The sequence below is a fragment of the Neltuma alba genome, unplaced genomic scaffold (genome assembly GCF_004799145.2).
Source record: "Neltuma alba isolate B1F8T4 unplaced genomic scaffold, ASM479914v2 tig00011992_pilon, whole genome shotgun sequence".
Classification (NCBI taxonomy): domain Eukaryota; kingdom Viridiplantae; phylum Streptophyta; class Magnoliopsida; order Fabales; family Fabaceae; genus Neltuma; species Neltuma alba.
The window spans coordinates 29,562-53,399 of NW_021636565.1; the positions used below are offsets into that span (position 1 = coordinate 29,562).

Consider the following 23,838-nt stretch of genomic DNA (forward strand, 5'->3'; position numbering starts at 1 on the left):
TGATACATCTGTCCACAATAGACCAATCAGTTTCGTGACTCGTTATGAGGGAAAGCAGCTTTATCTTCATCGAAAAGAAGAAAAATTTATAAAGAACCTATGCAGATTGAATACGCTTAATTCCCCATACCGACCTGCTTTGTTAATGGGAAACTTCCTCTACTTCTGTCCATGCTTCGAATGTTCCCATCTCTTTGATTTTGGTATAAAAGAGAAGCACGTTTTTATAGAACTATCTAACTATGTTGATTAAATTAAAAAAGTCAGGTAAACTAGTTAATTATAAAATATATGACATATTTGTTTTAAAATATCATAATCATCTTCCTTAATATCGTTCTTCCCTCTCTTACTTAATTATGATTGAGAGAGAACAATATAAGTAATTTAAAAAAATTAATAAATATAAGAAATAGATCTTATATTGAGAATCAAAATCAACTCAATAATTAAGTTATATTAAGAATTGGAGGAGTATTTAGGGCTAGAGGTAGTGAGATCTTGTATTTATGATATAATTCAACCAAAATCAACTTTTAGTAAGAAATATTTTCAGAAAAAAGTTTATTTTTATGTCTGGTTCATATCTGAGGAAACTGATACGCATCATCTGGACAGACATCAAAATTGAAGCATTTGTTGTTATTCTGGTTTGATTAAACCATTGATATAGATCAAAAACTGGTCAAATCAATTTGAAAAAAAAAATCTTACAACTCAGGCAATTTGATATTCAACGTGCTCAGATTTCTGATTTATTGTGGTCTCAAATTAAAGTTACGAAATTTTGCAGTAAAACATTTCAACTACTTTCAAAACTTTCAGATATCTATATTTGTTGAAGTAGCTATTATTCATATAAAAATTATAAAAATCAAAATATAAACTGATTTGATCAGAAGATTATTCAAAATGAAGGAAACTGGTGTCCATATACTGCCGCAAAAGAGGAAATCAGTAGAATTGTCTGAAAGATATTGTGGAAATTGGGATTGAGATATGACAGCTTTTGCTATTATTATTATTATTATTATTGCCCACTACATATATATCATTCAAAGTAAGATGACTAGTTTGTCACTTTACCACCTACTTTCTAACTTTAAAAGACATTTTTAAAAGGACATCACTTCACTACGTCTACAATTCAAACATCTTTGACTTAGTTGGCTTTCCTGAGTGAAATCTAACCCTAATCAATTCATCTCTTCCATTCAATCCAACTAACATTGGACACAAAAGGCACTAATCAATAAAGTTTGAGCATCTTTTTCTGGTGAAATCAAGGGTATATATAAACCCAACAAGAACAAAAGAGAACCAGAACTGCATAGCTGATAGCTCATCATCAAGGTTCAAGCAGCTCATCAATCCTTTATGAACAGAACTTTAATCTCAAGGAATCGGATTTATTTAGAAGCGCTTTGATACAAAATCATATGATCTCCAACAAAAGAAAGGATATGTTATTGAAGTTGGAGGAGGCAAAACATTACAAGTATTGGTACGTAAGTTGGATGAGAGTAATTAATATTGAAGCAGAGAGTCGTTGCCATGGCGAAGAGGCAAAGCCATATGTGTGTGTGTGTGTGTGTGTGTGTGTGTGTGTGTGTGTGTAAAAGAGAGGTAGTAAAGATGTAAAGAGAAAGGAACAGAAAATGAATGAAGAAGTGAATAATTAAAAACACAAAGGTTTGACTCATTTATCGTCCTTAACGGTGTTGGACTTCACCACGTCGACACCACCTTACAGCTCTCATTCCTCTGTCCCACTGAATTCATATTCACCACAACAGGAAGACAGGATTTTTTCTTTCCGGTCAATGTATTGAATATTTTGTTAAGAGAGGGTATTTTTTTTTTAAAAGAAAGCACCTATTTTTATTTAATTAATTTCATTAATATATGTGAATTAATTATATAATTTTTGTATTTTAAGTAATATAGAGTATATATTTTCAATGTTGGAGGAAATTAAGTTTTAAAAAAATGAATGAAAGAAATCCTTTATTAAAGGTGATGTAGTTCGTTCGATTCGATTCTAAAGTAGAACTAACTAATAAGAAGTAGTTGAATTTCTTATATTTGTTTGAAAATTAAAAATTGGTGTTTTCGTGATTTTTAAGTGGTAAATTTGTCATTTCAGTTTTTTTTTTAGGGAAAAAAATGAAATGGGGAAGAGAAGAGAAGAGAAGAGAAGAGGTTGTACCATATGAATGCATTACTTTTAGTGCAGCGCAGTGGAGGGGGCAGAGCTACATTATGGACATCAAAAGAAGGGCCTTTCATTATTGTGCTCTCTCATTCATTATGATCCTCCCACCACCTCTCTCTTTTTTCCTTTTCTTTTTTTTTTTTAATTCTCAAAAGTTGCACTTTTTCCTTATTATATTCTTTGGTAAACTATTGCTATCTGGCATTCCCAATTTTATTTTCAGGTTGCCGTTGATGTTATTTTTCTGTTATTTTTAACACCCTAATTTTATTTGAGATTAATATAATTTTTGATTCCTCAAATTTTTTCTCATTTTGGTTTTGATTCCTCCAATTTCAAATCATAAATTTTAGTCCTTTTAAGGGATAAAATGGTCTAGGTTTTTATTGCATTATAGGGAGTAATGTTTTAAATAAAAAAAATTTGAGGGATTAAAACTTATAATTTAAAATTTGATGGACTAAAACCAAAATAAAAATAAATTTGAGGGATCAAAGTTTGTATTAACCTTTTTTAAAATCATAAATAAGATTAAAATACTAGATATAATTGAAAAATAACTTCCAGAGATGCTGAATGCATTAAGAAAATAACATCAAATGTACTATAAATAAAATTAGAGTTGGAGAAAGAACTCAAATACTTACTGAAACTTGCAACACACAATTTCATAATTAAGTAAAATTTAAGAAGTTACTACTTAATATTACTTGACTTGAGTCAACCATGGCAACTAAATTAATAAGGATGCAATTTTTTTTGCCAGCCATAAGGATGCAATTTACACTTTGCAAGAGGCATGAATTTTCTTATTAATATGAAAAAAACTTGCTAGTAACATATAAATATTTCTAAGGAGAGTTGTAATAAGGTCTCAAGAATAAAAATAATTACTAAAAAATTTTAATAACAACTTAATCAGTTTGTAATGACAAATTTTGAAATAAAAAATAATAATTTCTAAAACTTATTTTATAATTATTTTTCTTTTAAAAAATTTATTGTGGGTGTCTCATATTTCTAGTATATCTTGCATAACGTAACTTGTCTATTTTTTTTATTAAAAAAAAAAAACAAACAGAACAACTCCTTTTCTTTCTCTTTTTTTTTTGGCCAGCCAACTCTTTTTCTTTATTGGGATTGAGAATTCTGCAATTCCAAGCTGTCATTCCGTCTTTTCATTTTCCGCTACCCGATCGAATTACCCTTCGTCTTCGTCAACCATCGTATACAAAAGTCACCATCTTCATTTTTCCAAAACACCATTTTATGGGTAGATTTTTTTTTTATTTTATGCAAGACTGATTGATGATGATATTTTTTAGTTATGAGAATATTTACTATTATAAATAAATGTATATACTGGGAAAAGCCCATGACCCTAATAATTATGTGAAAAATGAGGAGGTGGCGTATGGTGCAGCTAACTTAAAAATGATTGAAAATGCAATCTCAATAGTGAGATGATAAGATTTTTTTTTTTTTTTAAAAAAAAGAAGAAGATAGAATCAAACACAAAAATCGAAGTTAGATTTGGAGGTTTGAAAATGAAGATATGAGATTGAGGAAAATCAATTATTAGAAAAAGAAAAGGGCATCCGTTAACCACCAACATTCCCACAAAAACAAAAGTGTAGAGAGAGAAAGAGGAGAGAGAGAGATGTTTGATTAGCGTCAGACATGGTCACGTAGGTAAGCATACCATGTGACCTATCTTTGCCCATTACATCTCTGTCATCATCACCCACTGCTAAGGTACTAACTAGTCCTTTTCCCCCCTTCCATAATTCTCACGATCCTTAAGTCATTTAAACATCTATTATTATTTATTATTGTTCTGTTTGTAATTTTATATATAAAATTATAACGATATTAAGTTGTATCAGATCAGAGTTCAGTGATAATGACTTGTAATCGAGTTGAAGTTTAAAGAGTGAGTTGTATTGAATTAAAATTTAGAGCGATAAAATTGAGTTATAATTAAGTTAAAACTATAAAAATAAAGAAAGGATAACATGTAATTTGATAAATTATAATATAATGTTCTTAAGTTGTCCTCCGGTTAGATAGTACATTACACTAAAACCACAAGAAAACAGAGGAAATGTTGACATGTTATTTGATAATACACACTCTTGATTTCCTATTTTGAAAAAGAAAAACAATAAGAAAATGATTGTTGAATTTGAAAATCCTCAAATAGTCACCTGAATAAGAAAAATTTCATTTTAGTCACACATGATGACTAGAGGGAGCTTATATAATTTGATAGCAGAACCATATTGCCCTTATGAATTTTTACAAAAAAAAAACTTAAAATTTATGACAGATTAAATACTTTTAATTATTTTTAATTAAAAGTGATTTATTTATACTTGAGACTAGAGAGGGAGAGTATCTTTTTACTTCCTTCATCTGAGATGTGTAAAATTGGTTGAACTTTTGGGGAGAATAGTTGACCGCCTGACCTGAGATGGAGGCAAAATAGGAAGAGGGGGGGCATAGTTAATTAGGGTTTTGAGAAGGGAAACGTGAAGATGCCGTCGGGTCCTTATACTACACTGCAAGAGACAGCACTAATTGCCCGTGTTTTACATAACAATAGTACCGTACGTACTACGTCCTTCCTTTGGTTAAATGCTTTGCGGGTAAAACCTTTTAACACTTCAAAGCATGTGCATCTCCAAATCATTAGGAATCCCCCACCTCACTTAATTCTGGAATCTAGCTTCTTTTTTATTTTTTTTAATAAAATTAATTACTAACATTGGCTTAGGTACGAGTTATAGCTAGGTACTAGGTAGTTTTTGATACTATACCTTCGTCTTATTTACAAAACACTTCTAATTAAATTTATTACTTAAATATTTTAACAACCGTGACATGAACTCTCTAAAATACCCTTATATATTACTACTTCCAGTCATAATTATAAAACTTTTTTTGTTGTAGTCTACAGACAAAATCTTATAATCAGACTAGAAGTAGTATTAAATTATATGTTGGTTTACAAATTAGATAGATTAATTTAAGAAAAAAATAAATATGCATATTTATTATAAAATTTAACTCCTTAAATATCTCATATATTTAAAACTGGAAAAACGTACACTTTCTTAGAAAGTAACAGTCAATAGTCCTTTCGGGGACATCCGATAAAATTAGAACAATACAGAGAAGATTAGCATGATCCCTGCACAAGGATGACACGCACAAATCAAGAAAGTAACAATCAATAAAAAAATAAATTAGAAAATAGAAATAAAATTATATATTCATCAAGATGACTTGTATTAAAGACAATACAAAATATTGCTTTTCTGTCCTATATAAATATATAAATAGAACTAGAGACTCTTCATTTAATTTTAAAACACAGTTAACAAAATTTAAAGTTTTTTATAACATGTATAAAGTACATTGAAAGTGTTTTATGAATAGAATAAAATTTTCTAGGACCAGTTTTATCCCTATTGATTGTGAGGAGTATTTCTTATTAGGAGTAGTTTCAATACACATGATCAAAGATGATGATAGTGTAGGGAAATCAACACATATTTGTGATAAATAATTAGTTTAACAAATTTTCTTAATATTTTTAAATTAGTTACCTGCCTCTTATATAAGTTATATTAAGGACCGCAGGCAGTATTAATTATTTTTAGAATTATGCAAAATACTTGATGTGAGTATTGAAACCCTATTTTTTTTGACCAAGTAGTATTGAAACGCTATTAAATTTTACAAAATATGCCTTATGTATTTAAAACGGAAGAGGAGGACAACAATTAATTTGTCACTGTCGAGTCCAGCACGATCCTACAGTGACGCGCCCACCCCTGATTCAACTCCACTATAATTATCCATCAAACTTTTATTCATATATAACATTTGAATTTTTCACTTTTGAAAATTTCAAATTCGAACTCGCCAATCGTCGTCAAATCAAGCCTAAAAATTATCAACTTCAAATTATAACAGTCACATTCATCTTTATCAACAACGATATATTTGAGCGATCTTAATCCACACAAACTAAATTATCAACTTTTAATTTCAAAGTTAAATAATTATAATTATATATATATAGATATGCTATGATCATTATTAGTTAGGCATGTTGGTTGGTGACGTGTAATTTTAGTGTGTCATTTTGCTTGGCCATGTGGTGTTATTTCCAATTTATTTTGTTCGCTTTTAAGTCACACTTTGTCCCTTTGGTCACATGGGCTTCCATGTGCCATGCCTCATATATAACACCTAGTGGCGTCGTTTAAATCATTGCACGATATTTACTACCAAAAAAATAAGTTATATATATATATAGGACTATATATATACACAGAGAAACAAAATAAGGATTAATTAGTTGGTTAATTAAACTCAATCCTATAATGTACATATTCTTTTTGTGATCTTACTTGTTATTCGTACTTTTCATTAAGATGGATATTGAATTAGTTTATAATGCAGGCCCTTATTGGCTCCCCTTGATTAATTAGGATGCATATTCATCATTTTTAATATAACATGATTTTGTAATATATATTGAATTAATTCTTCACAAAGGAAAAATTAAACATTGTTCATAAGATACTTATAATATACGGCTTACCTATGAAACTCACTACAACAACGAGAATAACAAAGAATAATATTGATTTTCGTTTTAGAAATATGAAAATGAAAGATGGATATTAGGGTTAAAACTAAGATATAGGGAGAACTATTACAAGATATCAAGGAGTGAATGTAAAAACCAAAAAGTTCCAGATGCCCAGAAGTTTCAATACAAGAAATGACAACAGGCTCACATTGTCCACTTGCTTTGAATTTTCAACGTCTACAAGAACTTTTAGGGTATCCTAGTTGTTACATCCTCTCATTGCATTATATATGTTATAGTAAGTAGATTTTTCTTTAATTTTTTCACCTTTTTAAAAAATTGTAAAGTATTGTCCAGGCGATGAGAAAACAAAGAAATAACATACTACTCCCTCCCGTCCTAAACATAAGAGCGAGTAAAAAAAATTTATTTTGATTTTAAATATAAGATCTTAATTTATTTTGTTTCTCCAAATATTTAATTCTTTGTTCTCAAAATCTCTTTTTTATTTTACAGATTTAAGGGAGTTTTTCATCAAAAGCATAGTTTCTAGTGCAAATGTAGAATGAATGATTTAGCAAAACTAATACATTTTTTTTTACAAACTAATTAATTTAATTAATTTTTCTAATAACCATTACATTTAGGATTGGAGGGGTATAATTAGGACCTATTTGAAATAACATATGAGTAACTTTTTAATTGTGATTTACATAACACTATATAAGCATGTGAGAGGAGTTTTGTCTCGACTTATAAGGAATGTTTTATAAGAGTTTTTAAATGCTATCCCAAATAGACCCTTATACACGTTGTACATGTCTGAAATTTTTTTTTTTTTTTAACTTCCATTGATTATATATCTATCTCTTTTTCCTACTCATTCTGTCCCTCACTCAATTTTTTTTTTAATGAATAAGGATACACTAGTATTTTAAAAAAAAAAAGACAATTCGGTTATTGTATATTTCCAGTTAAGACACCAAAATATACACACCCACAAAAACCTTACCGCATACATCCTTTTCAATCTCACTCCTTTTCCTCACAGGCAAAAAAAGTAGATAGTGGAATAATGATGCAAAATGAAGAGTAAAACTGACATAGCAGTAATTAAAAAAAAATCCAAAACTAAAATTAAAGTAAGGCTCATATATATATGTGTCTGTGTGTGCCCAGCCCCATATATAGAAATAGAACATATCAATAGAAGGCTTTGTAGTTTGTATGATGGATTGAATGATACATATAAACAGGGACGCACGTGGAGTCAGATTGAAGCCACTCTTCTTCCTTGCTTGCTTCCACCAACCCCCCTATTCCAAATTTTATTTACATTCTTTTACCTTTTCTTAATTAGTAATTCCTTCCCTCCCCAAAAAGAAATATCCTTCTTCTTTATCTTTTTAATTTCATACCATATATATATATATATTATCTGGATTCACTTATCATCCCCCCTCTCTCATTTTCTTCCCCACATCTATCTTCCTCTTTAAATTGAAAAATTAATGTTCTATAAAATTATTATTATGATATTAAATAAATAAATATAAATTGTTAAAATTTGATCGGAACAGTTTAGAACTGTAAATTAACTAAAAGTATGGAAAAAATTAATTTTATAAAATACTAAATCCCAGCTGCTTATTTTTTGTCCACATATACATATATAAAGGACGAGGGGAGATCCAAATCCATCCATCATCCCATTCCTAAACTATTTCCCCCTCCCAAAATTAATTACTTTTATTAGATTTTTTTAAATATTTTTTATAATTTCTCATTAAAAAATAGTATTGTGTTGTTCTATGACTTTCTTAGCAAAACGGCATGCAACGTAATGGTTTTTATAACCATGAATTAATGGAAAAGAACATTTTTTAGCGGGTCAAAATTAATACCAGTATCAATCATCATTAATACATCAATAAAGATTGCAAGAAACCTATAATAAAAATCAGTCAATACTACGCTTCACCCTAGTTTCTATGAATAAGAGAAATAACATTATTTTACTTTTAATACAAGTAGTAGTCGAATTCAATTAGCATAAATTATTCATGTATATATTTATTTATATCCTTTTTTTTTCATGTTCTGAATTGTTACGCATATTGGTCGATGATTATTATTAATTTGCCTAATTTGTTAAATTTCGTGCACTAAGGATTAAAGTAATTCCGATCCCCCAAATCAAAACATGTCATTTAATAATGAGCCCTTTTTTTTTATTTTGCTTGCTTTTCCAAATTATAGGATGACCCCCTTATTATTCCCACTCATTATTGTTGTTGCTTAAAGCTTGTCATCCTCATCCCTCACTCTCTCTCTAGACTTGTAGAGAGAGAACACAACTCAGCAGCCAGCCAGCCAGCCATCCTGTTCGTTCCCATCACAGAGGAATTTCCATCCCATGCTCCACAAAGACGATACACCCAGAAAACACAGACCCACTTAGCCCACTGTCCCATATCATCGCCCACCCAGATTTGCACCAGCAGATTTCAGCCACTTTTTTTTTTTTTCCCTCCTTTAGATATAAATTAATTTTAAAAAAATCCTTCTTTCTTCAGCTTTTCTATATCTTCAGATCATATGATCATGGAGGAGGCAGATCATTCTAATGGGATCCGCAGGCCCAATTTCCCGCTGCAACTGTTGGAGAAGAAAAATGGTGAACAGCGACGGGATGACGATGATGATGCAGGCGCTGCAGCAACAGCTGGCTTCGTCGACCCGACCCGACCCAATAGTAACCTGCAGCTCGCCGACCAATCCAAGAAGCCGCCTCCGAAGCGTGCCTCCACTAAGGACAGGCACACGAAGGTGGAAGGTCGGGGCCGTCGGATCCGCATGCCAGCGGCTTGTGCTGCCAGAGTTTTTCAGCTGACCAGGGAGCTCGGCCATAAGTCCGACGGCGAGACCATCGAGTGGCTGCTCCAGCAGGCCGAACCCGCCGTGATCGCTGCCACCGGGACTGGGACCATTCCCGCCAATTTCACTTCGCTTAACATCTCGCTCCGCAGCTCCGGGTCGACCGTGTCGGCGCCGTCACAATACTTCAGGGGTAATAGTTATAGTAATTACTTCAGTCCCAGCTTGTTTTCTTCTTCGTCGTTGCAGTTGAGAAACACGGTCGTGGATGATTCAAGAAGGATCTTGTTTCCCGGTGGCGCCGTTGGGTTTTCTTCTTCCTCCAATTCCTCCGAGAATTCTTCGATGAATAATTTCAGTTCTGCGAGCAATGTGAATGCCATGTTACAACTATCAAAGCAAGAGCTCAGGGAAGAAACCGGCGGCCGCGGAGGCGGCCTTGAATCAACGACAACAGAAACCGAAGGAAGTTTAGGGAAAAATAGACGGTCATCACCAGAACAGGAACCACCACAGAGTCAGATGGGGAGTTATTTGTTACAATCCAGCACAGGCTCAATTCCGTCAAGTCATTCATCAGTTCCCGCGACGTTTTGGATGGTGAGTAGCCCCGCCGGAAACAACCAATCCATAGGCAGCAGTGGCGGCGGCAACGGCGGAAGCAGTAGTGGCGACCCCGTATGGGCAATTCCTTCTGTTGGTAATTATAGTAACATGTATAGAGGAGCCATGTCTGCAGGCAGTGGGATTCATTTTATGAATTTTGGTTCTCCAATGGCTCTGATGGGTGGACAGCAATTAGGTGGTACTGTGATGAATGAAAGCAACCTAGGCATGCTCGCAGCCCTAAATGCATACAGGCAGATTCCGGCGAGCGGCGTTTCAGAGTCTCCGGCCATTACTGGACACGGTGGAGGAGGTGAGCATTCCTGAGGAATATATAATAATATATGAGGATCAAATAGTATTCTAGCTTCTCTGATCTTCTACTACTTATCACAACTAGTCTCCTACTACTATATATATCGGTTTCCGAGCCTATATATATATAATTAAATTTCTATTGTGTCCATTTCCAAGTACAGGCGCAAGTTTGCTTGCTTTAATATATTCGATTTTGGTGTTACAGTGGATATGGTATTAGGGTTTGAGAGAAGAAAAGCTTCATCTATTTTAACAACTGCTAGTATTTGCTTTCCTCAAGCTTTGTTTTCTCTTCACAAAGTCATTTAATTTATGGCTTTCGCTTTCTGTGTCAATGCACTATAAACTCTTCTCGTTTTGTTAAGCATATATGTATGTCCCTCTATGATACTGGCTCCTTTTGTATATACATACATACATGTGTGTGTGTGTATATTCATTACACATCCTCTATCAAATGGTCTCGGATTATAGTATCTTTACTTGAACATTACGGCGAGGGATTAGGTTAATCCTCTCGATAAAAACCAGAAGGATACATACTCTCACAGAACTTGTAGTAAATTCATGACAAAATAGCATACCAGTTTCTTTCTTTCCGACCAAATTTATATTGGGTTTCATGCATGATCGAAGTCATATAAAACGACAAACGCATAGTATAAATTTAAGCTCGATTATTGTTCATTGCAATTATGTATGGGTCAGAGAGAATATGAGCGCTCTCTGTGACGTGGTCTGATCAACCAGTGGAGCTCTGGAAAAACTGCAGCAAAAATAATGCGCTTATATATATATATATGTATATGGGTGTGTGTATATATTATAATGGTCATCCAGTGGGTGAATTATTATATATGGACTGTACTTGGTAGCTGGGGACCAAGAGATAGAGATGAAGAAGAAGAGGGGTTTGAACTGGAGGGTGATGAAGTTATCAGGTGGGTGGTGAGCCCCATATGGGTTTTGGCCATAACCCCTAAAGTTCCATATACACAAACTCTGCCTTCACAACACTACCCTTCAACATCTCTCTCTCTCACACACACACAGAAATACATGTAGAGAGAGAGAGAGAGGAAGAAACTGTATGTACTGTACGTTGCTGGTATAGTAACTAGTTCTTTCTTGACCTGAGTATAGAGTAAATAGTTCATCATCATCATCTTCTTAATTTTAATTTTGGGCTACTCAATTATGTAAAGTTTTGTGACGTTCATGCATAAAAGTGCATGGCTTGGGTACTTGACGCACAGGGACGGCAAGGGCAATTAGGTGGTGCTATACTTAAAAGCCACCTTATAATATATATTGAAAATTAGACCTAATTATAAGATCTCGTTAACAAAATTTTATAATAAGATCTTATAATTAGTACAGGACAGGAGTTGGTATATGTAAGTCTTTCAGTGTCGTCGGTTATGCGTGAAATAGAAGATAATACTCAAGCAATTTGACGGTGCAAGTCTTTTCAAAATAATATATACATTCAAAGACGCGTTTTTCAAAAGTTCATTTCTTTTTTACCGGCGGAGACTTTTTTCAAATTATTGTCTTACAGTTTTATTATTGTAATATTTTTCTATGCGCACTAGTACTTTAATATCTTCTTCACATCATTCCAATTTAGTTAGGATCATGAGTGTTTAGTAGTGCTGGACAACTTTAATAATTTGTAAGTGCAGAATAAAATAGGACTAATATATATATATATATATAAATATATATATCTATAAGGGTTGAAATGAAATATAATTATATTTTGGATTAGTACTCCTTCTGGTACGAAACATGCATGATGATGATGGACATTCCCACTCTTACATATTCTTTTACACATAGTAGTATTATAGGAATTAGTTTCAATATTCATTATCTTGGTTAGCACTCTGAACTCATTAGATCTGGACTGTCTATATCTTATTTGAACAGTTCAGATTTAAAATTTTTAATTAATTATTTTTAAATAGAGAAAAAATTATTTCCTTGAAAAATTGATAGTTGAGAGATTATCTTTATTTTAGATTCTACACGTATTAAAATAATCATTTTGAATTAATAAAAATAAAAAAAATCAAATTCGGACCATCCAAATGAAATATGGATGTTCTAGATTTGATAAGCTTAGGGCATTCATTAAAATGATTAGCAATGAAACTAGTTTCAGTATTTATATATTCTTTGTATGTTACCTATCACAACTCAGTTAATTAACACAATTTTCAACCTAATTAATAACAAAGTTTATACAAACCTCATGTGAATGCAGAAGACTGACACTATATATATCCAATATGGCTCTACATGCCAGATGATCTCCTAACTCAAAATGCAATACACTATGGTGACAGCGATAAGACTTGTATTAATCAAAACGCGTGGAACCCACCAATTCCATATATATATATATATATATATATATGTATGTATGTATGTATCCAACTAATAATCAATCTTCAGGAAACTGAGTTCAAATCGTCAAACTTAAAATTATTATTCTAAATATAAAATTCATTTTGAAATGGTAGCTTGTTAAGTTGCATATGTATATATGAAAAGTATTGAAGGGTAGATTTAATTTGGAGGGAAAGCGTTAATTTGGGTGCAGTGTAGGGGACTGGATGCTTGTGTATATAGGCCAAATCGTACAGCAGTTGGTCTTTATTCTGCACAAGATACCCATCCTTTTATATGTCAATCTTGTTACACACTCTCATATACAAACAGAAACTCATTAAGGATCAACAGTTAGGTTTATCAGAACGTGGGTCCTAACCCCATTAATTCATTTCTCTCTTCATAATGCGTCTCTCTTTCTCTGTGTATATATATATATATATATGATTTACTGCAGTAAAGTTTCCACGTTATTGTTACCGGTGTGTCTTTAGGTTTTACTTTGTAGGTACGTAACCGCAATCATATCTATCTTGTGTCCTTCAGTAATTTGTTAAATCTCAGATGGAATTTTCCCATTTTAGATCATTCATAATTAATCTGCGACCTATAAGTATATGATTCAGCCTTCCATATCAAGGTGTAATAATCAATGAGCAGAACTATTTCTGAGCTGAGACCAACAAAGGTGATGATATGATGTGTGGTGAAGAGCCAAATTAAGGTACAGCTGGAGCCTGGAGCTAGATATTTATATTATCAGTTGGAAAACTCAGTGGAAGGGACCATTGCTCATTAATGAATTAGGGTTTTGTATTTGGAATTATATACATGTACTTTGATTCTTCAATTCACTGCGTCAGTTTTCAAGCTTGATTTGGATAATTAAGCACGTAGCTGGCTAGTGATCCAAACAAAGAATATAAAATATGTACAAGCCGTTTATACTGGGGATCCACGTTACTCTCTCTCTCTATCTCTCTCTCTCTCTCTAAATATAGATATTATTATTCATTTCCTCTAATGTACCAAAGAAATTAAATTCTGGACAGGCAAATTGTGCGAAGAAAAAAAGGAGACTCTGGGCATGTTTAGCTACAGCTTTTGGGAAACAAATGACCGTCTTTTTGAGGAGCTTTCAAATTTCGAATGCGTAATTTTTGCCCTTTTCTTTTACTTCAGGAGTCCATATAGTTGATTAATTTGCCAAAAGCTAACAACCTAGCTATTTGGATAGAGATCATTTGACATGTTTTATTAAATTCCTATGTTTTGATGATTACCAAACCTGTAGAAGATTTTTTTTTTTTTGCCGAGATAAAAAGTGTGTGATTGAACACGAAAGCGACAAAAGAATCAAGTCGATCTCCAAAGAATGAAGAACTACAAAGATATATTTTGTATAGTTTAGGACTTCCATTGTACGTAAGTAGTTAAAAGAATTTTGACGGAGCTAAATCTAAAAAGATTTTAATAAAAATGACATTTTAAAGTGAAGTTTTCATGACATAATCGTATCTGGTTTTCAAATCCAATATGTTGAAAATTGTGTTTGGTAAACAATCGTATTTCTTTTCTTAATATTCTCGAGTGTTTGTTGACGAGTGGTTATGTTTATCAACAAACACTCCTTTTTCCATAAAATGGTTGACAATCCATTTTCTTGATCAATAATTTTGGGCTGGTGAAAAAAAATGATCAGCAATATTCGCCTTGCTCTGTTATCCGGTACGTCTACAAAAAATTGGATGCCAATAATTGCAGCTATTTATCAACAAGTTGGGCCATTACGTTGACAAATCCTTGCTTTTGTTAACACTTGCTCCGCTAGTGTTAGGAGTGAGTACTCGGTTTTTCAATTCTGTTATTGGTGATAACCAAATAACTAATTAGAGAAATTTTAAATACCAAACCGAAACCAATAACCGAACTAACCGAAACCAAATTAACCGAAATATTTCGGTTCGGTTAACCGATTAACCGAAATATATAAATATGAAAGTGATTTTAAATTAATAATAATAATAAAACACAATTAAAGCCATTAATTATTAAATATTTCATCATTTAATGTGATTTATTATAATAATATTTTTCACATAAACCCACATATATATTTATTATAATAATATTTATTAGATATAAATATATAATATATTTATTTCAGTTTTTTTGGTTATAACCGAAATTTTTTTATACTAACCGAACCAAAAATGAAAACCAAATTATTACAAAAATAAAAACGGAATATGTAACCGAAAACTGAAATAACCGAACCGAAAAATCAAAATTAAATTCGGTTCAGTTCGGTTTTCGGTTACAGTTTGGTTTTACTCACCCTTAGCTAGTCCTATTTATAGATAGAGTGAAAAGAAATTTTTTGTTTCATTTATAGGGTAGAAAGAAAAATTATTTATATGAATGTATAATTTTACTCTTTATTTATTATTGTGTTGACTTTATTTTCATTGGATATAATGTATATTAAATAAAAATAAAGATGAAAAGTTATTAAATTTTAAGGGAAACTTATAAATAGGATCAGAGGAGTAAGCTATTGCTTATATAAATTTGATAGGTCCAATTATAGTTAATAGTTTTGAAGGAAATTTATACAGCTTAATTTGTGATAATTTATGACTATTTTAAATTCAGATGAACTATATTTATTTCTTTAAAAAAATGTGAGATTTGATTTATTTATTGTTTTTGTCAAAAAGTAATAAGTATCCATTCACTTTATAAAATATATCGGTGTATTATTAATGAATAATGAGTATTATTGTGGTATTTAATTATCTAATAGGGGTAATTTAGGAAAGAATGAAAAAATATGAGAAAGGGGTCCTATATTTAGGACCAAGATCAACCTTCTAATTGGGTCCTATATTAAGGACCGGAGGAGTATATCTTTTGTGCCCATCAAGCCTGACAATGGATGAGAGTTGGAAAACAATGCATTCCTTAAATTCTGTGAAGAGCTAGAAATCAACCACATCTTTTACCCCCTTAACACAACAACAGGACGGAGTGGCGCAAATGACCGGAAAATAGATCAAGCTAAGAGTTGAGATGGCACTTGCAATCTCTACCGGAAAAAAAGAGTTAAGAAGCGCTCAGCATTCCGAAATATTTTTTTTAGGTGCATACAATATTCTAAAAAAAATAATTGAGTCATTAGGTGCACCTAATAAAATATTTCGGAGTATTGGATATACTTTAATCTTAACAAAAATAAAGATCACTTCTATCATGACATATAAAAAAAAAAATAAAGATCACTTCTGCGATTTTCTTCTTTATTGAAATGGTTACTTGCTTTGCAATTTTCATTGAAAAAAAGATGTCGAGATCCTCAAATTCTTTTACATCACTATGCCTTTGGGGAAGTCTTTGCTAGATTTATGATAAAAGAGATCTATTGGATTATGAAAAGATCAGTTTGGGATTTATTTGCATTAACAAGGAAAAAAAAGATAGGTCCCACCAACTTTATTGCTTCATCAAACAATGTCGTTTGAAGGGACGTGAGCATCGTGCCCAAGTTATTCTTTCATGTCTATGTTTTCACAGCTCCCCTTATTTGTTTGATAATCTTGTTAATTTCTACCCCTATCTAATCTGTGATGTACTCCCATATTTAAAAGCACTTTATTAATTATAATGAAGGTCAAAATTGAGAAGTAACATATTGTTGTTCAAGTTTAAGGATATTAGTCAGTAGCCACCAGTTCTGAAAATTCATGTAATTAGTTAATTTTGCCTTATATATGATTAGGACCGCGGGGAGTATAAATTTATACTTCTCTCAAAGAAAAGAAAAACGCTTGGAATTGTATTAATAGAGTAATGTGAGGATGGCTTTTGGTTATAATTGGTTATAATGTGATTTTGACCAAAATTAGCTTAGTTATAGCTTGGTTATGACCTTGTATAGGGGAAAAAAAACATGGCTATGACAAAAATTAATGTAATACTACCAAAGATATGCTCTCATATAATTGTTGGCAACAAATAATAGCCAATAAGTAGCATAATCCCACCTCTCTAATTAAGGAGGTTGGGGTATCAGTCCTCGCGCGTGTAATTTGTGAAAAGTGCGTGTTGTGTTTAGGTGTAAATAGGTGTTTGTGAGCAGGTTCTCATATGAAAAAGGTCATGATAAGGATATAAAAAAAATAAATAAAAGAAAAGAAAATTAGATTCATGGGAAATAAAAAAAAAAAACTTTTATTTAAGGACCGCAGTACAGAATTAATTTCAAAAAATCTCACGACAAAAAACCATATCTTTTGTAATAGTTAAAATATGATGTTTCTAGTGGTCTCAACTGCAACAAATAACATTTATAGCGATTAGACAAATCGCTAGAAAATCAAATGTAAGAAACAGATTTCTAGGGGTTATGAGAACCGCTACACAGTATGGTCAAAACGCCATAAACTTTCTAGCGGTTATAATAACAGCTAAAAAAAAAAAATGAGTCCCACGGGAATGAGATGACATTTGTAGCGGTTTAAAACCACTAGAAATTGTCAAAAATTTGTAGCAGTTTACTAACTGCTAGAAAGTTTTGAATGAAATTTTATTTTTTCAGGAAACAAAATTTTTTATTTTGGCACTAAAAATTTCTAGCGATTTATAACCGCTAGAAAGTTTGGAGGAAATCAAATTTTGCAGGGAAACAAAATTTTGGAATTGGCGTCAAAAATTTCTAGCGGTTACGAACCGTTAGAAATATGGCGGCAAATTTAAATTTTGCAAAGTTTGTCCCTCTTTTTTTCCTTTTCTAGCAGTTTGAAGTTTATTTCAGGCAAAAAAATTAAATTGAGATGTTTAATTATTAAAAAATATAATATTATAAATTAAAAAACCATTAAGTAGATTGTATTACATAATTTTTTTCTTAATATGTATATTTACTAATGTATTACATGTTATATATTTGAATTTTGTGATAAATAATAAGTAGTTAAATCATGATTGTGTCAAATGAAGTGAATTTAATTTAATAAAATAGCTGAATTGGAGATGGGATAGTTTATAATATTGAACCTAAACTGTTATGTTGAGAAGCGCTTGAATCAGTTGAGGAGGGTATGACAAATGTGAAGAAGAAAAATTTGAAAGAAAAAGAGAAATAAAAATTTTAGTAAATTATAAACAAAGATAAATAAAAGATATTAAAACTTATAAAATGAAAATCACCTTACCATATAATGAAGAGAAAAAAACCACTATATGAGAGAGTAAGAAAAAGAAAGAGAACTATAAAAAAGAAAGGGAGAGGAAGGAAAATAGATGGAGTAAATGAATGAGGAGGTGATGTGGTATTTATAGTTATCAACGAGATATTTGAAGCGGTTTTTTTTGTAGTGTTTTAATTTATTTTGCAGCGGTCTTGCATTTTCTAGCGTATACTTTAACCGCTAGTTTTTGTAGCAGTTTTATATTTTGGAGCGGTTAGATAACCGCTACAAATTGTAATTTTTTACTTTTAAAAAAATTGAACTAATTTTAATTTATACATATTTATTTATAAAAAAAAATTTTAAAATTGCTATTCTTGATCATCATCCTGCCTGAAAGAAGATATTAAAAAAATTATATTAGAATTATAATATATTTAGAAAAAATTACTAATTAGTAGTTAATTATTTAAATAATTTAAGAAAAGACATATACCTGATAATTGCCAAATTATTGTCTCCTTGAGGAAAGAAGTTTTCAAAATTCGTGGGTTGGAAGGATTCGTTATCGTAAGTAATGTTACCACCACCCATATCATAAAGATCTTGTGGCTTGAGGTGAATGACCATATTCCAGTCTTTATGTTTCTCGTCCTCGATATAGTAAACCTGGTGTGTCTCAGAGGCAAGAATATATGGCTCCTCATCTTCAGATTCCCCCGTATGAATAAGTCTAAAGAAATTAACAGAGGTGATGCCCAAGTGGTCAGTAATGAGTCCTCGTGAAATTATCGTATTTGCTCATGAGCACTTGAACAGAGTTATGGTAAAAAGCTAGTAACTTAACTCAATAATGTCAATTAGCTTTCCACAGTAAGTGACGCCTCTAAAGCACATATCGCCGTCACTGCTGCTAGCATAACATCTCGTCCTGAATGTCCTACAAACTCCAGAGTTTTGTGTGAGCAATCCTTGATTACGTCCAACTGTACAGAACTTAAAGCCGTTGATATTATACGCATTAAACCTTTGTGCATGGTCTAATGGACCAAGGGAAAGAGCTTTGCATTCATCTGTGTATGGGCTGTTGTCATTACGTATTCGACATGTAAACCAACCGAAAAACTCTTTATGGACTCTTTTATCAATGTCAGCAGAATGCGCACGTCCCTGTAGCTGTTGCCTGAGGTAACTTCTAAACTCACTATAGTGAAGTGTAATTTGTTAGAAGAGTCAGTGAGAAACAAATATAAAATATAAAAGTTGGTGAGCTTATATAATATTTACTGCATGAAGGATTCAACTTGGCTGTAATTTATCAAAACATGTCTGTGTGCCTGGAGTTTCTCCGTAGGAGTGAGTATGAAGAATTCATATCCTCCAACTGGTTTCCCGACAGGAGGAAATAAAGTTGATGTGGAAGGACCAGGAGGAGAATCATCTACGTGACGCGGGTGGTTAAAAGATGTCTCCATGTCCTCAAAGTACCTTGAACAGAAAGTTAGGACCTCATCTCCAAAATAACCTTCTACTAGTGACCCCTTAGGCCACGCCTTATTCCTAACATATGATTTTAATTTTTCCAAGCACCTGCAGGTTAATATTCCATTAATAATTGCGAGCAAATGAAATAACAATGTGAAATTTAAAGAGACAATGATAAAAGATAATCGGTACCTCTCTATAGGGTACATCCATCGATATTAAACTAGGCCAACAACCTTTGCTTCTTGAACAAGGTGGACAGTCAAGTGAACCATAACAGTGAAGAATGATGGAGGAAGTGTGTTTTATTTCCAAGTGATAAAGTGTAAGAATTGTTTTATTTTGCAGTTGATCAAGCTCTTCCACTATCAAGACCTTCACAAATAACTTAAAAAATGAACACAATTCCACCAAAACCACTGATACATCAGAAGGAAGTGTGTTTCTTCTAGCCAATGGAAGTAACTGTTGCATAAGAACATGGGAGTCATGACTTTTTATCGAAAGGAAGATATCCTTATTCTGCTTCGTCAAGGTGAATTTAGCTGGTTGAAACTTGTCATTTTCATTAGGCTAAGCCTCTTCATGAATTTCTCAGGCCCGTAAATCTTTTCTAGCTGCAAGATGGTCTTTGGACTTTCCAACTTCGTTGAGCAATATATATAGCACATTATCGCACACATTTTTTTCAATGTACATAACATCCAAACTATGTCGTAGCAAATTAGATTCGCAATAAGGAAGAGTGAAAAATATGCTTCTCTTCCGCCATTGCATAGGTTGCGCATAAGATGTCCCACGAGACCATCGTCCCAGTCATTCGGGATCCACATTCTTGCCAAACTCGACATCAACATCTTCTAACTGCCGCAAAATATCCACACTAGACAAAGTAACAGGAGGATCTCTCTTCTCCTGTTTTCCATCAAAGCGAATCCGTTGCAATCTAAATTTGTGCTTGGAATCGAGGAACCATTGATGTCCTATGAAGCACTAGTTGCGACTGTGTGGAAGGCAACATGATACAGCATCAAAATTGCACCCAGGATAGGCCAACCCAGTATGCACGTTCCAGCCGGACAAAGTTCCCAAACCGAGAAAATCACTTATTGTCCACATCAAGGCTGCACAGAGATTGAATAGTTGCTTGTCATATGAGTCATATGTCTCAACACCATTCGTCCACAAGTCGATCAATTCGTGTATCAACAGTTGTAGGTATATGTCTATATCATTTCCCGGTACTTTCTTGCTAGGAATGACCATGGAAAGCAAAAAGGAACACAGCTTCATGCACATCCAAGGTGGTAGATTGTATGGAATTAACACCACCGGCCAGATGCTGTAACTTGTGCTCATATTTTCGAAGGGATTAAAACCTTCAATTGCCAACGCAAGATATACATTTCTAGGATCACTGGTAAAGTCTGAAAATTTCGCATCAAATGTTTTCCATGCCTCCGAATCTCGTGGGTGCCTTAATTTGTCGTCTGGATTTTTCTCAGTCACATGCCACCTCATGTGCTGAGCCATTTTTGATGATGTAGAGATATGATATGATATTATGTAATTATGATTAGGATTTGATATGATATGATATTATCATAATGAGCCATTAATGCAAAGGCTCCCCTCACTTGTATATATATGTGCATATTCTAATCAATGAAATACAAGGAATTATTTTCCATATCATTCTATAATCTATATGGTATCAGAGCGTGAGTATTTTTCTCTCTCTGGTTGATAATTTTCGGTTGCTATAGTACCAAAACTTACCGTGTGAGCTTGTGACCCCTTCACGATGCTCCCTTTGGTGACACTGCCCTGCCCAACCTTCTTCCCTCCTCCGGATCGACCAACCCCTGAAATCTAACAGCCATCCGACCGGCGCGTGACTCTCACGTGCCTCCTGCAAGTTCACTGGAATTTCACGCACCGACGCGTGAAGACGCGTGAGACGCCCTTTTCACCAGCGACTTCAATGACTGACGGTAAAACCTCATTTCCAACAAGATTGTGGTACTTCCTTAGTGTGGGTATGGCGTGGTGCACTGTTAATCAGTTTTATGGTGTTTTGCACTGTTCATTGGCTTTTCGGCGTTCTGTTCTATTTCTGGCACGTCTCCAGCACTCCGTTTGTGCCATTCAGTTTTGTTTGCAGCTCCCTGTGTAGCTGTTGGCCTGTTTCACTGCTTTGGTATTCGTTAGGTGATCCAGGTATTGTGCTTTGTGTCCCTGTTTGACAATCTTTTGCATTCCTTTTGGTTAGTGCATTTCATCTATGGTTGAAATTAAATCTGTCTCGAAGCTTGTCCCAACTGTTACTAAAATTACTGATCACAAGTTGACTTGGGTAAATTATTTGGATTGGAGTAAAACCATTTGTCTCTATTTGCGGAGCATTGAGAAGGAAGATCATTTGACTGATGATCCTCCAACGACTGATTCAAAAAAGGCCTGGTTGCGAGCTGATGCACGACTATTTTTCCAGATTCGTAACTCCATTGACAGTGAGATTATTCCTTCTATTAATCACTGTGAATTGGTTAAAGAACTAATGGATTATTCAGATTTTTTGTATTCAGGAAAAGGAAATATCTCTCGTGTTTACAAGGTTTGCAAAGCTTTTTATCGTCTTGAAAAATAGGATCACCCTCTCAAAGCCTATTTTACGGACTTTAAGAGGATGTATGAAGAGCTGAATGTGTTGATGCCTCTTACTGCTGATTTGAAGGTTCAACATAAGCAACGAGAGCAAATGGCTATTATGAGCTTTCTTACTAGTCTTCCACCTGAGTACAACACAGTTCGCTCTCAAATCTTATCTGGATCTAAGATTTCTAACCTTCAAGATGTGTTTTCCAGAGTAATGAGAGCTGAGAATCTCTTGCCACTAGCTACTAGTACTCCTACAAGTGCCTTGCTCAGTAAGGGTACCAATGAGAATTGTAGTCCTAGTGATAACCGCGGGGGGCCTCCCTATGGTGGTTCGAAGCAAGAGGGGCCCCTTCTGACTCCCAGTAGGGTGGTGTGTTATTACTGCAAAGAACCAGGGCATACAAAACGCACATGTCGTAAACTTTAGAATAAACAACAATGAAATAACTCTGCCCACGTGGCTACACAAGCCAGTGACACAGTCACGATTTCTGCCGCTGAGTATGCCTAGTTAAAATCTGCTACGCTGCCTGTGAGTGCCGCAGCTACAACAGGTAATAATGCTACTGCCCTTGCTTCTTCTTCCTCAAAATGGATTATAGATTCCGGGCCTACTGATCATATGACAAGTAACTGCCATCTCTTCTCCTCTTATAATGTTTTTGCCAATCTATCAAGTATTTCTATCGCTGATGGTTCCCATTCTCAAGTTATCGGTTCTGGCACTGTTAATCCCACACCCTCTATCCGTTTGTCATCTGTGCTAAATGTCCCTAAACTTGCTTTTAATCTCTTATCTCCCAGTAAACTCACCCGTCAACTAAACTGTTGGGTCTCACTTTTTCCTTCTCATTACTTGATATAGGATCTTTTGACGAGATAGATTATTGGTAGAGGTTATGAATCTGGCGGGCACTATATCCTAGATGATCGGGTGTCTCATGCGGTGGCTTACACTAGCAGTCATACTCCCTTTGAAGTTCATTGTCGATTGGGTCATTTGTCTTTATCTTCTCTTAAGAGAGTTTATCCTCAATTTCAGCATTTGTCGTCTTTAGATTGTGAGTCATGTCAGTTTGCGAAGCATTCTCGTCTTCCCTTAATGTCTCGTGTCAATAAACGGGTTTCATCCCCTTTTGAGTTAGTCCATTTTGATGTGTGGTGTCCTTGTCCTATAGAGTCCAAAGCAGGTTTTAAATACTTTGTTACATTTGTTGATGATTATTCCCGAACAACTTGGTTATATTTAATGAAACATCATTCTGAATTGTTTTCCCATTTTTGTGCCTTTTGTGCTGAGATTAAAACTCAGTTTAATGTTTCTATTCGCACCTTACGAAGTGATAATGCTGAAGAATATCTCTCTACTTCGTTCCAATCTTACATGCTTCAAAATGGTATACTTCATCAGTCATCTTGTGTTGATACACCAGCTTGACATGGTGTTGCAAAAAGAAAAAATCGCCACCTACTTGAAGTAGCAC

At 33.4% G+C, this 23,838-nt stretch overlaps 1 protein-coding gene and 1 non-coding gene across 2 annotated transcripts; both read left to right on the forward strand.

The window, feature by feature from the left end:
* The first annotated feature begins 5,351 nt into the window (after nucleotides 1–5,351).
* Nucleotides 5,352–5,454, forward strand: LOC114720629 (U6 spliceosomal RNA). Its single transcript, XR_003737983.1, has one exon. It is a non-coding gene; the product is annotated as a U6 spliceosomal RNA (small nuclear RNA).
* Nucleotides 5,455–9,120: 3,666 nt separating this feature from the next.
* Nucleotides 9,121–11,229, forward strand: LOC114720628 (transcription factor TCP14-like). The gene is made up of 2 exons (XM_028906293.1): nucleotides 9,121–10,617; nucleotides 10,828–11,229. The coding sequence occupies exons 1-2, from the start codon at nucleotides 9,420–9,422 to the stop codon at nucleotides 10,929–10,931; spliced, it is 1,302 nt and encodes a 433-aa protein (XP_028762126.1). The 5' UTR covers nucleotides 9,121–9,419; the 3' UTR covers nucleotides 10,932–11,229.
* Nucleotides 11,230–23,838: the final 12,609 nt, after the last annotated feature.